Below are 17908 nucleotides of genomic sequence, written 5' to 3' on the forward strand. Positions count from 1 at the left end.
AAGCCATCACACTGCCTCCGCCGTGTTTTACAGATGATATGGTATGCTTTGGATCATGAGCTGTACCATGCCTTCGCCATACTTTTTTCTTTCCATCATTCTGGTAGAGGTTGATCTTGGTTTCATCTGTCCAAAGAATGTTCTTCCAGAACTGTGCTGGCTTTTTTAGATGTTTTTTAGCAAAGTCCAATCTAGCCTTTTTATTCTTGAGGCTTATGAGTGGTTTGCACCGTGCAGTGAACCCTCTGTATTTACTTTCATGCAGTCTTCTCTTTATGGTAGATTTGGATATTGATATGCCTACCTCCTGGAGAGTGTTGTTCACTTGGTTGGCTGTTGTGAAGGGGTTTCTCTTCACCATGGAAATTATTCTGCGATCATCCACCACTGTTGTCTTCTGTGAGTGTCCAGCTCTTTTTGCATTGATGAGTTCACCAGTGCTTTCTTTCTTTCTCAGGATGTACCAAACTTAGATTTTGCCACTCCTAATATTGTAGCAATTTCTCGGATGGTTTTTTTTTTCTGTTTTCGCAGCTTAAGGATGGCTTGTTTCACCTGCATGGAGAGCTCCTTTGACTGCATGTTTTCTTCACAGCAAAATCTTTCAAATGCAAGCACCACACCTCAAATCAACTCCAGGCCTTTTATCTGCTTAATTGAGAATGACATAACGAAGGAATTGCCCACACCTGCCCATGAAATAGCCTTTGAGTCAACTGTCCAATTACTTTTGGTCCCTTTAAAAACAGGGTGGCACATGTTAAGGAGCTGAAACTCCTAAACCCTTCATCCAATTTTAATGTGGATACCCTCAAATGAAAGCTGAAAGTCTGGACTTTATGTCCATGTCCATTATATAACTATAACCTGAATATGTTTCAGTAAACAGGTAAAAAAACAAAATTTGTGTCAGTGTCCAAATATATATGGACCTAACTATATATATATAAATAAAAAGTATGCACAGGTATACAAAATGACCTTTTGAATAACATGCAGGTCACAAAGTGTCACTCCAGTTTACAAAACTTGAGCACCGTTCCATAAATTGTGTTAGTTATTTTAGAAAAGAAGTGATAAAGACCAAGTATTATTTCCTAACAGAATTTCAGTGCACAGTACGTACCAAAATAAAATAACTCTGCGACCTATTGCCTTACCAACACATGGTATGCTACACAGAGTATTTAGCTACTAATTTCAAATCAAAGTCAGATAGAAGTCGTAATCAAACGCCACGGGGGCCACAGAGCAGGATCACTGTGCTTGTGCCCAGGAATAGCTAGATTCCTGATTTTAGCAGATTAAATTGAAGGCCATCAAGTCGTGTGAGAATCAGGGCAGCCTCTCCTTAACTGCAGGAGAAATAAGGGGGGAAAGAGGCGCTCCAAAGTGACAAGCTGTCACGTAGTCTGGCACACTGACATTGACATGATACAACAGACTGACTCGTGCTGCCTTTGTTCAATGATATTAAATCCTTACAGCAATATTAGTAGTTTGTCATTTTGGCCATGAGACAGCCAAGAGACTGCATTATGATGAAAGACCAATAGAGGACTAATCAAAGAAAAGAATGGATTATTACCAAGGCTGTAAATTTGAAATGAGGCAATTTAAAGATTCCATACAGACAAGCTGCGCGTCAATAAAAAATAAACGCACCCTGGATTCAGAGTGAAAAACACTAGCTTAAAACTCAATAACAATGAAATAGATGCATAAAGGCTATGTATCCGTTCGAGCAGCATACTTTGAGTAAAAAGTGGCAAACATCACCCTGGAGTCAGTAAAAAGTGATGCTACACAGTCATTCTCTCTCCTACAAATTAGCGAGTCAGTGAATATGTGTAATCTGTAAAGTCATACAGCAGCTCTACAGATCTCCACCCCTCTGAATGATCGCCTTCTTCTGTGAAATGTCAGGCAGATTTGTGGGGATAATGGCAGTCATCTGTCAACTGCAACCTGCAGCATTAATCAGTCTAATCCTCCTCACGGGAGACCAGCCCAGCGCTTACCTACAGAGTCAACAACCAACTACAGCAACTGCATCCCTGCTAACACTCCCACTCAATCAGGTGCACTTATGTTCGCGTGTCGTTTTGTTGGGTTTTTTTCGATCGAGGTTTTAACTCACTGCAGCGCAAAACAATACAACTGTCAGACGACTGTCCCCCGTAAGGCCGTAACTCAGACATGTATAAAGGACAGAGACGATAATCAGAAGAAAATTATAGCGTTAAACCTCTGCTCTGTCTTCTCGAGTGCACACCTGCTGCAGCGTTCAGACGGAAGTCATACAGATTGTGTCAATTGTCGCTGCAGTTTTAAACTTATATAAATATTTTAGAACAATGGACGGATTAGGATATACAATGTGAAACGTAATATTTTACTGACTTCGGATATTAATTTATATGCCATTAACATGGAGATCTGTGAAGGAAAACCTGGTTAGAGGTACAAACTGCAAATACTGCTCTTCCTGGAGAAATACAGGGGCTCAGCTGGCTCAAACAGTTTGAATATGTGACTCATTATACGCAAAGTGATCTACATCATACTGAAATGATGCAATAACACCTCGCTGAGTGAAGCACAGAGCCTGTGCATGATGACAAACCATATAAACAATTGGCTATTTAGTTTTGGGGAAAATCCTGTCACTGGTTGCCCCTCTGTCAAACACTTAAAGGCAACAGCAGTCGCTCAGGTCATTCCTATTTCTGGCAGACGACAAAAATACTTTCTGCAAAGCTCAATCCGTTATAATCACGCGACGCGGAAACAGCTACAGACCTTATAATCGTTGCACCTGAACTTCACCTGTATCTACATCACATGCTGTAGATGACTTCTTGATAGTCTCACAGGAGTTTACATTATTAATATAGCAGTTTAGCAGCCCTACATTCTTCCTACATTCTCTCAGGAACCAAACAGCTTTTTTGGCCTTCCTGTTTTTCTTCAGCGACTAGACAAACTGTGCGCGCGCCAAGCTCTGATCTGTGCAGCTGCAGGCCAGCATAAATTCCCTAGTTCCCACACCAAAATGTCTGAACTGGCATTCCCTTTCAAAAAGCTCTTTTATGAATGGAGCAACAGCTCTGGAGAGCCCGCAGTGTTTTCACTTGCGCTGACTAGCACCATTCACCCGCCTGTAACCGCATGCTGCATGGCTAGCATTTAAAAGCACGCGTGTGTGGCTCTTTTAGTTAGCAGCATAAGGACTGGGTGAAGGTTAGGTAAGGGTCATCAGGGGTGACGCCACCATCTAAGGTTAGCGTTAACCTGTAGCAGTAACATACGGTCTGCGTGTTAGTTTTATCCTAGAGCAGAAATGATGCTAATATGCTGCAGAGGGACAGGTTCGTGTCTAATTGTTAGGCAGAAAGAAAAACAGCAGACATAAGAAGTGGTCCAGCACTCTTGATCAGAAATGAAGACCGAGCCTGAGTGAGTGAGAAGGAAAAAGGGGGGAGAAAGAGAGAGAGAGAGCAGCTCTCCCACACAATCCTGCCTTTGTTTAGAACATCTGTGTGGTTGTGAGCCTAGAGCTGGCCAGGCTCAATGACCCTGCATTAATGGAGGTGTTGAAAGTCATGTTCCTGCTCTCCATCCAATGCACCAGGACTCTCCTTCTCTTTCTCCCTCAGACCTGTTTACACACCCTGTAATCACTCAGTCGCACACAGGCAGCTTCTTCTCATCTCCAGCCCACTACAGGCCTGCTGGGGAGAACACTCTGCCACCTACCTCCAGTGAGCCTGAAAGCCAGCTGTATAAGCGACTGGACAGGGTAACTGCAGTTACCTAATCTTTAACTCGATCATATCACAATCAGGGCCAATAATTTTAAAAAGTCTGGAACAACAGACACAGCATGGACATGGCCAAGAACACTGCACTTTCATCGGAAAAAGCCCACTGACTGATATGACAAATGACCACAAATGACAACACCTCACAAACCTTTTCCAATTCAGTGTCGCTCTAAAGCCTCTTTTCCATTATAAGGCTGAATGGTTACATCTGCCACATTGTGCCAGTGAGGGATCATTAACATAGTTATGATTTCTTCTTTCATGTCGTGCGCTACTGAAGGAAAACTAGGAACTATGACACAAAGCGATGCGTGTTCTCAGAGATGGTGTCCCCTATTCGTAATAAATACGCTGTAGTGGTTTAAATGTGAGCGATAAATTATACTGGAGGTCGAGTATATTTTGATTCCTGTCAGCCAGTCTCAACTGAATTGTAATCAAAATCATTGCAGGTCAGTGTGAGGAACCTGCAGAACGTCACCATGTTATAAAGTTTAATAGTTAAAAACAGAATCGATGAAAACAGAAGAAGTAGTGCAGATATCGGGGGGCGGGGGGAATCAGTCTAAGGCTGGCAGTAATCATGTGGTGACTTTTTCTGGATCCATGATTTAAAGCATATACGCAGAACCATGGCCTTACTTTCATTTATAAATACCTTGAGACCTCAAGAATGGCACAGGAAGAGTTTTAAGCGTTAACAATCAATCTAATATAGTTATTTTTACGATTAAAGTGATTTATATACAGTAGGTAGCGGTCTGAGTAAATGACCTTGACGTCCGTAACATCACAGCAGGAAGTCTATCGGTCTCATCGCCATTTCCGCAAAACTAAAACAGAGAGCTAACTGCAACGCCGAGCCTACATTTTAAGCTAATTTATCACCATGCCATGTAGATGTGTTGCTGGTGGGTGCAGCAACACTACAGAAGGTGGATTTACATTGCATTCATGGCCCAAAAATTTTCAAACTGCAAAGATTTGGACATGTTTTGCGAGAAGCATACATGTCAAGTTATACGTTTTCCCAGTATTTTGTACGGGAAAATGCAATTTTTGGGCTAATATGGCGTACACTGATTTTCATACAGGAAAATTACGTTTTGTATCAGAGATTTTTTCCGTTACTCCGAGAAAATTTTCTTCGCATCCACCATTTATTTTTTCAAACATGCATGCCCAATGAAACGGAATTATTTTCGATTTATGTGGTTTTATCGTTGCATGTGGTTTTCTCGGTCATTTAAATACATTGGCTAGGACTGCCCAGACTTCTGTGACGGCTGCAGAAGTTATGTTCTGCCAATTTCTCATGGAACTCAACATCCCCCCCCCCCCGACTGTGGCAGACCATTTTTCGCAGCTAGCAAAAAGAAATGTTTCCCAATTCAAAGACTGCACAGGTAAGCATTTGTGGGGTTTTTTCAAGTTTTTTTTTTTTTTTTTAAAGTTTTTACTGTTTGCATGTAGGAAAGCTTCCTCCATTATGATGATAATTTAGGGAGGCGATACTGGGAGTCGCCGTTTATACAATGGCAACTGTAGTTACCTGGTGATTTCTGGTTTCGCTTCCCTAAACATTTTAATTGCTGATAGAGATTATATATAGACACAGATGACCAACACTCGTTACTACCATCAGTCGTCAGTAAACTGGAAAAGTATTGAATGAAGAGTAATGGTGGTAACCAGGGGCGATTCTAGCATCTGATCTTTGGGGGTGCTTAGCCCCCAGAGCTGACAGAGGCACCTGGCTTGAACAACAGTGTTTCCATGTTTATTCCACATTTAGACTAGACTTAACTAGACAAGACGACTAGACTAGACAAGACTAGACTTATGCAATGTTTTAACAGAAGCTGACCCAATAAACTATGATATCTACACATTTACAACCACTGACACAAATATTTACGTTATATTCTTAACTAAACAAGACCTACTACTGCATTTGTAATGTTGGAGCTATTCATTTTGAACAGTGGTAATTGTTAATTAATGTGTTATTGTGTAATAATAGTGTGTATTATTATGATTTTACATTAGTTTACATTTTTTGTTATATTTGTTATATTTTGGTAGTCTTCTTTTGAAAATGTAGGCTACTATATCAAATCCAAACCACACTCACTGTCCCCCCAGACAATGACCAGGGTTTGGATTTGTGAATGATAAGCAAACGCTATGTTACATTAAATAAAATTGACTAACACGCGGTGGTCTAGCACCGTAGCACTTGTACAGCTCTGCACAAAAGTATCTCAATATGGATGATAAATGTCGTTTTTATCATTCTGTTCATAGACCAGGGAACATCAATATTGCATTATGCATATTATTGTGTTGTGTTTAACAACTGTAACTCCAGTCCGTACCTTCACATCTCGCTATGCCAGTAATACTCAGGTGCTACTTCGAGTTCCTCATCGGCGTGGAATCCAGTTAAAAAAAAAAACACCATGTCGTAGCAAGCACTCGCAAGGACAGGCAACCCAATCAGAGGGGACGCAAGGAGGAGAGGTATTTTACTGGTCATAGAACTATCACGTAACAGGTGAATTCAAGAACACACACGCCCACATTCATTGCGCAGTGTGCAAGGGCACTCATTTCTGAAAATTACGTCCAAAAGCAGTGTTTTTGAGGGTGCTGAGCTAGGGGGTGCTGAGCTCGTTTTTGGGGGTGCTTGAGCACCCCCAAAAATAAGCTAAACACGCCCCTGGTGGTAACGACCGTTGGTAACCTGTCTCTAAAATGTGTAGTAGGGGATGGAAGCAATTTAACACCATCTACATGTTTGCCGTGCTCTGATTTTCTTTTATTGACCAGGAAAATAATAGATGTACACTGGGGAAAGGTCTTTGATGTAAAAACTGCTCTGGGTGTTGCCAGGTTTCCAGTGCTGAAACAACTTTTTACTGCTTTGCTGTGCCTCCCACATAGCAATGCAGATAATGAGAGGGCTTTATCATTGGTGAGGAAAATTCATACTGAGGACAGAAAAAAAATATATGGCTGCAGACACATTAACTGCATATCTGCAAAATTAAAATGAACTGTGATGAGGAGCTACAACTGCGACCCAAGCAGTGAGATTATAGCTAGTGCCAAATCTGCAACATCTTTGTACAACAAAGAACACTCCAAAAAGGAATAAGATTTAAATTCTTGTTATAAATTACTGGGAAGATTTTCAATTTAACTTCATAAATTTATGAATATTTCCACTTATCCTTGTTTACATAATATACTTAATGTGGTTCGGTCATCTTTAGTTGGATCCAACACTGCTTGTGGTGTCAACACGTTTTTCTCAAATGGAACTTTTACTAACCTTCATTTACTGTTTGACATGATTATATATAATTTATTACATGTAACCTACTATTTTAATTAACATACCTACGGTACTTAGTACTGCTGTTATATTTCAAGTAATTTTCTTTGGTGGAATGTAATATTGTAGGTGATGTCAACACTTGTCAAATAGAACTTTGTGTAATTTTTATGAACTATTTAATATTAATACATTTTATTTTTTTCGCGGTCCGGTTTCCATCAAATCCTGCGCTCTGATTGGCTGGCGAGCGGGTCTGTATCCTACGTTGCGGACCCCGGTTATGGACCTCTGGTGACTCGCTCGTTCACAACAACTACAAACATAGTAGCATTTTTTGTCAACATTTATCTTTTTTTTTAATAAGATTTATTTATAAGATTATCAAAAATCTTATAAATTTTTGCCAGCATTTCTCAGGAGAATAGCATTAATTTTACAGCATGGATAGCGATAACGACAGCCTTCACAGCGAAAGCGAGTTTTACTACCCTGAAGAAGACGAAATAAAAGAAAACATTTCAGGAGAAAGCTAAAAACCTGCAAATGCTGCCAAAGCCGAGCAAAAATATGGCTGAATCCTGAATGACTCAATTTTGCATAAATAGGGGACTACATAGGCAGCAAAATGTAGTTTTTTTCCTGCCATGGAAGTGCACTTGTATACCGAGGAGGAAGCAATTTGCATTATAGCCGTGAATGAGGATTCAAAATGGCGGCTCGGCTCGGTTTTCCCTTTCGGGCGCTCTCGTTTTCTGTTAGAATTTGGTAAAGAAAAAAATATATATATTATTTACCAGCTTAAGGTCGGTCCGTATGGTGAAATACCATGACCTCGGCCTTGAATACTGACCTCGGCCCTGAGGGCCCCTCGGTCAGTACTTTCAAGACCTCGGTCACGGTATTTCATGATATGGACCTCCCAGCTGGTAAATAACATATTTATTTGCAAAATTTACATCAATAATTCTGGTATTATTGATACAATGTCTCATCTCATCTCATTATCTCTAGCCGCTTTATCCTGTTCCACAGGGTCGCAGGCAAGCTGGAGCCTATCCCAGCTGACTACGGGAGAAAGGCGGGGTACACCCTGGACAAGTCGCCAGGTCATCACAGGGCTGACACATAGACACAGACAACCATTCACACTCACATTCACACCTACGGTCAATTTAGAGTCACCAGTTAACCTAACCTGCATGTCTTTGGACTGTAGCACCTGGAGGAAACCCACACAGACACGAGGAGAACATGCAAACTCCGCACAGAAAGGCCCTCGCCAGCCACGGGGCTCGAACCCAGAACCTTCTTGCTGCGAGGCGACAGCGCTAACCACTACACCACCGTGCCGCCCCTGATACAATGTATATTAAATAATTAAGTTTATAGTTCAGTCAGTCATTCTCTTTAGTAGATAGTTGTTTACTTGACTATACATATAGTCCTTTTTAATTCAGTTGTTTTCTCTGAGATCTAAAATTTTTTTATATTCAGTACATGCTTATTTGAGAAGGCATGGTGGTGTAGTGGTTAGCGCTGTCGCCTCACAGTAAGAAGGTCCTGGGTTCGAGCCCCGTGGCCGGCGAGGGCCTTTCTGTGTGGAGTTTGCATGTTCTCCCCGTGTCTGCGTGGGTTTCCTCTGGGTGCTCCGGTTTCCTCCACAGTCCAAAGACATGCAGGTTAGGTTAACTGGTGGCTCTAAATTGACCGTAGGTGCGAATGGTTGTTTGTCTCTATGTGTCAGCCCTGCGATGACCTGGCGACTTGTCCAGGGTGTACCCCGCCTTTCGCCCGTAGTCAGCTGGGATAGGCTCCAGCTTGCCTGCGACTCTGTAGAACAGGATAAAGCGGCTAGAGATAATGAGATGAGACGAGATGCTTATTTGATTCCTTAAACTTGATGCAGTGTGATAAATATGCCTATTACAATAGGAGTGTATAATGTGGAATAAAACAATCGGTGCTTTGGATTAGATACTGTATTGGAAGTTTTTCTTGTGTATAAGGGCCCATGGGTAAGGGAAAAGTACAGATTTTGTAAGGGCAAGGGTAACTAAAGGTTGACATGTACGGAGAAGTTCACGGGCACATTGGATTTCTCCTCTGCTCTGCACATTTTACTGAAGGCTCGTACAAAACCCCTGATCTGTTGAGGAGTGTTGGCTATAAGCCCGTATTGAAAGAGGGTGCAGTATCAACAATTAAATAAAACTACAAAAAAAGAAGCCATTTATTTTATTTATTTTTTAAAAGGAAAGTGAGTTCAGTTGCACCAGTTCTACCGGAGTGAACCGAGGGTTGTTGGTAAAACCCGGGACGGAATGGGACGGGACATATCGCTTGGGCAGTGACCTCCCCGTGGTTGTTGCTAAAACCAGTGACATCCCGCTCTGTCCCGGGTTTTAGTAATTGCCTGAGCTGAGCAGTAATGGCGGAGTACTCAGTAATGGAGAAAATGGAGAAAGAGTGGAGCAGCCATCTTATTTCTAAACTGGATACTGCTGCCATTTCGCCCTTACGTGGAAGAAGCGAATGAACGGAGAACTGAACGAACAACCAAAAGTCAGATTGTTTCAAAAACAAATCGGCCACAAGATCGGCCTTCAAGAAGCGAGAACACAGACAGGTAAGCTCCGACTCTCATTTGGATAAAAAAACAACACGTTGTTTACCTGCATTTAGATTAATACCTGTAACTTGTATTGTGTGTTTAAGTTACCGGTATAAGATTATTTAATTTGCTTCAGAATGTGATTGTCTCAGTTCATCTGATTATTTAATTAGCCTTTTACATTTCGACAGTGAAAATGCATGCATGTACAGTGGTGCTTGAAAGTTTGTGAACCCTTTAGAATTTTCTATATTTCTGCATAAATATGACCTAAAACATCATCAGATTTTCACACAAGTCCTAAAAGTAAATAAAGAGAACCCAGTTAAACAAATGAGACAAAAATATTATACTTGGTCATTTATTAATTGAGGAAAATGATCCAATATTACATATCTGTGAGTGGCAAAAGTATGTGAACCTCTAGGATTAGCAGTTAATTTGAAGGTGAAATTAGAGTCAGGTGTTTTCAATCAATGGGATGACAATCAGGTGTGAGTGGGCACCCTGTTTTATTTAAAGAACAGGGATCTATCAAAGTCTGAGCTTCACAACACATTTGTGGAAGTGTATCATGGTATGAACAAAGGAGATTTCTGAGGACCTCAGAAAAAGCGTTGTTGATGCTCATCAGGCTGGAAAAGGTTACAAAACCATCTCTAAAGAGTCTGGACTCCACCAATCCACAGTCAGACAGATTGTGTACAAATGGAGGAAATTCAAGACCACTGTTACCCTACCCAGGAGTGGTCGACCAACAAAGATCACTCCAAGAGCAAGGCGCGTAATAGTCGGCGAGGTCACAAAGGACCCCAGGGAAACTTCTAAGCAACTGAAGGCCTCTCACACATTGGCTAATGTTAATGTTCATGAGTCCACCATCAGGAGAACACTGAAAAGCAATGGTGTGCATGGCAGGGTTGCAAGGAGAAAGCCACTGCTCTCCAAAAAGAACATTGCTGCTCATCTGCAGTTTGCTAAAGATCACATGGTCAAGCCAGAAGGCTATTGGAAAAATGTTTTGTGGACAGATGAGACCAAAATAGAACTTTTTGGTTTAAATGAGAAGCGTTATGTTTGGAGAAAGAAAAACACTGCATTCCAGCATAAGAACCTTATCCCATCTGTGAAACATGGTGGTGATAGTATCATGGTTTGGGCCTGTTTTGCTGCATCTGGGCCAGGACGGCTTGCCATCATTGATGGAACAATGAATTCTGAATTATACCAGTGAATTCTAAAGGAAAATGTCAGGACATCTGTCCATGAACTGAATCTCAAGAGAAGGTGGGTCATGCAGCAAGACAACAGCCCTAAGCACACAAGTCGTTCTACCAAAGAATGGTTAAAGAAGAATAAAGTTAATGTTTTGGAATGGCCAAGTCAAAGTCCTGACCTTAATCCAATCGAAATGTTGTGGAAGGACCTGAAGCGAGCAGTTCATGTGAGGAAACCCACCAACATCCCAGAGTTGAAGCTGTTCTGTATGGAGGAACGGGCTAAAATTCCTCCAAGCCGGTGTGCAGCACTGATCAACAGTTACTGGAAACGTTTAGTTGCAGTTATTGCTGCACAAGGGGGTCACACCAGATACTGAAAGCAAAGGTTCACATACTTTTGCCACTCACAGATATGTAATATTGGATCATTTTCCTCAATAAATAAATGACCAAGTATAATATTTTTGTCTCATTTGTTTAACTGGGTTCTCTTTATCTACTTTTAGGACTTGTGTGAAAATCTGATGATGTTTTAGGTCATATTTATGCAGAAATATAGAAAATTCTAAAGGGTTCACAAACTTTCAAGCACCACTGTACATGCATGTTGCATAAGTTATAACACCTATCCTGTTTTAAAGTGCTGATGACACGTTTTTGACATCTTTGGCGATGTTTTATAACATAAAAAGTAATTCCTGATGATCCATATATTAATTCACGAAGGCGCCTATTTTACAAGTTATGATAAAAAACGCGGCTATTTGGGCAAATTTGACGGGGCTGCAGCACCCAGGAGACGAAGGAGGAGGAGGAGCTATATGACGTCAGCGAAAGAACCTTCCTCCTAACTTACCAGTTTGTTGTTGATGCGACAGGTGTTCAGTTTATCATTATTAGTATTATTATTATACATTATTATATATATTAGTTATTATGCCTTCGCGTTGTGTTGCCGGCTTTTGCTCCAAAACCTACAAGGATGGGGTAAGTTTATTCAAGTTTCCCAGAGATCCCGAGCTGCATGTGAAGCGGGTGAAGCAAGTCAGGCGCACTCGTGACAAGTGGGAGCCCTCGCCAACATCCGTCCTGTGCTCTGAACACTTCGATTTGGATTGTTTTGACACCCTTCCCAGCTTAAAAGAATCTCTTGGGTGTGCAGTTCAGGACAAACGTGTGTTACTACCATCAGCAGTGCCTACACAGTGTTGCCAGATTGGGAGGTTTCCCGCCCAGTTGAGCGGTTTCAAGTGCATTTTGGTGGGTTTTGAACATATTTTGGGCTGGAAAACGTCAGCAGTATATGTTGCCAGTATCTGTTGCCAGATACTGCTGAAGTTTTCCAGCCCAAAATATGTTCAAAACCCACCAAAATGCACTTGAAACCGCCCAACTGGGCGGGATTCCTCCCAATCTGGCAACACTGCCAGTATTCCGGAGGGGGTCTACTAGTAGCTATGCCGGATCCAAAGACAGTCCTCCTGTCAGAACATGTGTCGTGAAACGACATAAGATAAAGGTACATAGAGCTATAGATTCTACATGATAATCATAAATGTAATCATAAAGTTGGCGTGATATCAGTCATGTATTTGCTTGTGAAAGCTTACTGCTTTCATGTAACTGCCGCCTAGCAACGAGAGGCAAAGGGTAAAGAGGGTAGGCTATCATAGATTCTATTCGGAAGAGATCAACACAATTCTAGACTCCCAGAAGAGGAAGAGCCAGCACTAGAGAGTTCACCGGCGTTTTCATGCGCCATTTCCATTGAGTAGAACCAGAGTAGAACAGCCAGTGAACCGCAGCGTGTTCTTCCGCTGACGTCACAACATGGCCGCGAGCCACGGACCCAGTTTTCTTGTGCTGTGCAATTAAAAGTTGGATATTCGCGTAAGAACAGCTTCTTTTCACGTAATTATAACAGAAATCTAACATGTTTGCCATGTTGTATAGTTTATTTAAGAAATTGCATAGAGTCATGTTCGTGTCATCAGCACTTTAATGAGAGTCAACCCACAATCAGTGAAGTCAAATCAGTCTTAGTTGAGCAAGTCGGTAACGGTATTTCTTACTTTCACCATAAATTTTTATTTATATGACTTTGGTCTATAGCTGTCAAAGGCTTTGGCCTTAAAACCGGTTCCCGTTGTGACATCACGCACTCAGGGCTGGCTGGCTCAGTGGGGCAGCTCGAATGCCAACTTGGCGGTCGATTTAAACTCTCAAAAATATATATATTTTTAATTTCCATTTATGCAGCATACAAGAGTCAAGGATAGAGATACTATCCACTCAGAAATGTATTTAAAAATAAAGGTTCTGCATATCTCCTTTAAGAATCAGTAAACAGGACAGGAGACAGCAGATAAGTGTGATAAACATGAGAATGGGGCTTTTACCTGACATCCAGAGACACCTGGCTCTCTCCCATATGCAGAAAATGGAGGTCTCTCAGATTTACCTGTGGAGAAACAGAGAGACAGCAGACTTTTCACAAAACGTAGATCACCGGAATGCAATCATTTGTATCCCATAAGCTTCCACACGAGACTATCATTGGAAGTTCGATACAGTCCACATGGAGGCTGTTTAATAGAAAATCCTCTCAAAATTATATATAAAGAAAAAGAACTATTCATCACACATACACTTGTGAAATTTCCTCTCTGCATTTAACCCATCTGAAGCAGTGAACACACATATGTACACACACACATGAGCAATGAGCACACATCCATACCCAGAGCAGTGGGCAGCCATGCTAACAGCGCCCGGGGAGCAGTAGGGGGGTAGATGCCTCGCTCAAGGGCACCTCAGCCTAAGGCTACCCCATGTTAACCTAACCGCATGTCTTTGAATTGTGGGGGAAACTGGAGCACCCGGAGGAAACTCATACAGACACGATACATATAAATCACAATTGCCTTGTTGCTAAAAGCCAGAACTTTCATATTCAAATCTGTACTTGTGTCAGGATTAATGTCAGGACTTTCTGTACGAGTCCTGACAGGTTTTTGACTTGTCTTCATATCAGACACATTATTCCTCGGTTCAGGTCTGTCCAGGCCTAAAGCAGAGCCAAACTTCAACGCTTAAAGATAGACTGCCTTTCAGATTTTTCAAGTTTAGGTCATAAAAAGAATTTTCCTTGACACCCAATTATTTTTGTTTAGTGGACTGAAAGCTACTGAATTCGAAATCATAGACTTCCAATTTTATTAGTTTTTTTTTTTTTAAATAGAACTGATGAATTTAGAGCCGCATGGCCCTAAATTCTCGGCTGTTTTTTCCTGCTTCACCATGACCCAATTCAAGATACTACGTCATGCGTCACGTGATGGGCTTTCTATGTTCGCACAAGGCATTGTGGGATACAAATTTGAAACAGGAGAGAAAAATGGAGGACGTGAGTGTGTGAATGAAATGCGAAAAACCGACTACAGTAACAGAAAGTGAGAAGAAAAGACGTTGTGTTATGAAGGAAAGGAAACGCAGGAGCAGACTAATAAATATCGGCGGTCAGTGAGCACCTCGGTGTGATCAACTGTTCGTTTAGCGACAGAATGATGGAACTGTCAGTGTACGGTCAAGGTAAGCCTGTAGATGGCAGTAATACAACACTGGATGCCAGCTGCCGTAAAACCCAAAAGAAGAAGAAGCAGGTAAACCTGCGCATGTGCACATGGACTTCCTCTGTCTGCCTGACTGCACAAAGCGAGCGATTTCATGCACATTATTTGCTTGGGAGTCCCCTCAAATTATATAACTTCCCAGCCACAGAATGGCGAGGTTTTTTTTTTTGGAGATATTACAGAAATAAACATACATCACAATGACCAAATTTCAGAGGGAACTAAATTTCACCGATTTTATGAAATCGAAAAGGCTGTCTAGCTTTAAATCGGTCAACTCAATATGATCTAGAACAGGGCTTTTCAAAGTGTGGGGTGCGCCTCCCCTAGGGGGCGCCAGAGTTCTTTGGGGGGGGGGGGGGGGGGGGGCAACATGAGGAAAAATAAACCAGAATAAGTTACGATTGCGGACATTTAGCGAACTTCAGCTAGCCTTTGCCAGAGACAAAATGGATCGATTTTTAGTACCTAAAGCTACAGTGAGTGAGGAGACAGAGTCCGGGCCAAGCAAAAAAAAAAGAAGGAAGTATGGCCACGATTATTTAAAGTCTGGATTTTCATGGACTGGATCTGAAGATGCTCTACTGCCACAGTGTGTTGTCTGCCAAGAGGTGCTAGCTAACGATGCTATGAGATGTTTAAAATGTGTAAGACAAGATGTTTAAAAAAAAAGCACAGATGTTTAAAATGTGTAAAAAAAAAAAAAAAATGTTTTAAAAAAGCACAGATGTTTAAAATGTGTAAGACAAGATGTTTTAAAAAAAAAGCACAGATGTTTAAAATGTGTAAAAAAGAGGTTTTAAAAACGCTCATATGTTTTAAATGTGTAAAAAAGATGTTTTAAAAAAGCACAGATGTTTAAAATGTGTAAAAAAGAGGTTTTAAAAACGCTCATATGTTTTAAATGTGTAAAAAAGATGTTTTAAAAAAGCACAGATGTTTAAAATGTGTAAAAGAAAAAAAATGTGGACAACAACCATTTTTTTAAAATACAAATGGAACATTAAGTATAGCAACAACAAAAATTGTAAGGGGGGGCGCTGTTGTTTATTTGCTCTCTGAGGAAGGGTTGACTCTCCCACACTTTGAAACCCCCTGATCTAGAAAATACAGAAGATATACAGTTCATTTTGGATTAGCTACACTATATTAGGGGAAGCAGAATACATAAGCTCTCCATACCAGAATAATCCATTAACACAGCACCAGCAAGCTGCAGAGCCACTAAACTCACTTGTTCAATCCTAACAGCCTCTTACTGGCCGTACAGTACACTACAGAGCGTGTAGGATTCTGCTCAACTTTGCTCTTAGGACCGCTGATCTGATCTGATCTTCTGCTGTTGATTATCCACCTCAAGGTCTGACTTCCTGCGAACCCTGAGATACTTTTCTGCTCACCACAGTTGTAAAGAGTGGTTCCTGTCAGCCAGTCTGGCCATTTCCTAACCTCTCTCATCTACGATACCTACTCACTGGATATTTTTGGTTTGTTTTTCACACCATTCTGTGGAAACTCGAGAGACTGGAGTGTTGTTTCTGAAATACTCAAACCAGCTGATCTGGCACCAACAACCATACCATGGTCAAATTGACCAAGATCACATTTTTCCCCCATTCTGATGTGAACAAGAACTGAAGCTCTTGACCTGTATCTGCATGATCGTAAGCACTGCACTGCTGTCACATGAGACTGGGTAATTGAGTGAGCAGGTGTACGGGTATTCCTATTAACGCAGATTGTGAGCGTCTCTCTTCTGGCCTTGTGGAAGTAACTGCTCAGGGACGTATGGACACGTAACAGATAGGCTTACCCATAGCGACGTATACACATTGGACACCATTTATAAGAGTTTATACTTTAATAGGTGCAATCGTGTCATCCCCTTCTGTCATGAATGACCGTATTCATATGAAAACGCCTCTAAAATGTAAACAGGTTTTCATCAGATGCAACACTTCCTTCAGTCACTCACTCGCTCACTCACTCACTCACTCTCGTGGAAACAGCGATGTTACCTAGCAGCTGAAGAACTAATTTAAAAAAAAAAAAAAACAAGCCAAGCATACAGAACACATGATTCATGCACTTCACCAAATCTAAATTCAGCAGTTTTACTCAGAGCACAGAAAACCATAAACAAGAGGCTCGTCCGGCAAATAAAATGATAAACAACTTTACCAACGTCGTATATTATACTTGTCAGACTTTCAAACATTAGCGAAGCAAACACAGCATTGAAGGTAAATTCTGTTTACTCCAGGGAAAAGGTAAATATTTTTTAAAAGTTTTTAAAAACAACACACGGTAAGAGATTTTCAATTCCATCGTCTTTCCTGGTACACACACACACACACACACACACACATGTTTGAGGTGGAGGTTTAGGCAAGCTGGTGTGGCTGTGCTGGGCTCAGGTGTACTCCACCACGTGTCTGTCAGTTCATGTTTCTTGCGACTTGGCTGGAAGATGGTGGTGTCTCCAGAGGCACACAGGCAATCAGGTACCGCGGTTTAACTGAAAACTGCTTCCCTTGTGGTGTCAAACTGTTCTCATTGGATGTAATGTGATATTTCTGGGTTAGCGCTCTCTCCTGCATGGGAAGAGTAAGCTTAGTTGTGGCTAAGCTACAGGAGTGTAACACACGAGCCACCGCACAAGAACGAAACATCTGTTTACAGAGACTGTGAAGGTTGCAAAGCCTCTCTTTCCCCGACTTCCTGAGCTGCTACCCAGCACGGTTTGGGTTTCTGAGCTTGTGTCAGTGACACGTACACAAACATGCAGATGATTTGCAGATGCACTTAGGTCCAGCGTTGAAATATTCAGTTGCAGCATGTGTTTTGTCACACACACCCTGTACAAGCTGAATAATTTATAAGACCGGTGTTGTTGTTTCAAATCCTGAGTGGGGCAGCCAGTCATAAAAAAACATCCGCTTAGTGTGTCCCCCACACAACACACTGCTGCCCTCCACACAACATAAGGCAGCCATGCGTTGGAAACTGCCAAGGGACTTTAACTTGATCGGTTCCCACAGGAACTGAGCTATAAACATGCGTTTAACTGTTTATCGTGCCAGCATGCATGGTCACCCAGCGCTAACTGCAAAGGCACCTCCCAAGGGTTGCTCCCCTCACGCCAGCTGACTGACACAGACAGACTGACATGGTGTAAATAGTTTATACATTACTGGCCTTATGTCACCCTATTAAGTGCATTATAACAGTTAAACTACAGCATGACAGGGCTATATATTTCGCTGTATGTTAAT

At 41.5% G+C, this 17908-nt stretch overlaps 1 protein-coding gene across 6 annotated transcripts in view; it reads right to left on the reverse strand.

Moving 5' to 3' along the window:
- The window catches only part of tcf12 (transcription factor 12), a 156261-nt gene that overhangs the window by 41906 nt on the left and 96447 nt on the right, over positions 1-17908 (reverse strand). For all 6 annotated transcript variants that reach the window (XM_060911285.1, XM_060911283.1, XM_060911282.1 and 3 more), the window contains one exon: positions 13401-13462. In XM_060911285.1, coding sequence (XP_060767268.1) covers positions 13401-13462 — 62 coding nt within the window. The remainder of the gene's footprint in view (positions 1-13400; positions 13463-17908) is intronic.

This window comes from Neoarius graeffei, chromosome 27, assembly GCF_027579695.1.
Source record: "Neoarius graeffei isolate fNeoGra1 chromosome 27, fNeoGra1.pri, whole genome shotgun sequence".
Classification (NCBI taxonomy): Eukaryota; Metazoa; Chordata; class Actinopteri; order Siluriformes; family Ariidae; genus Neoarius; species Neoarius graeffei.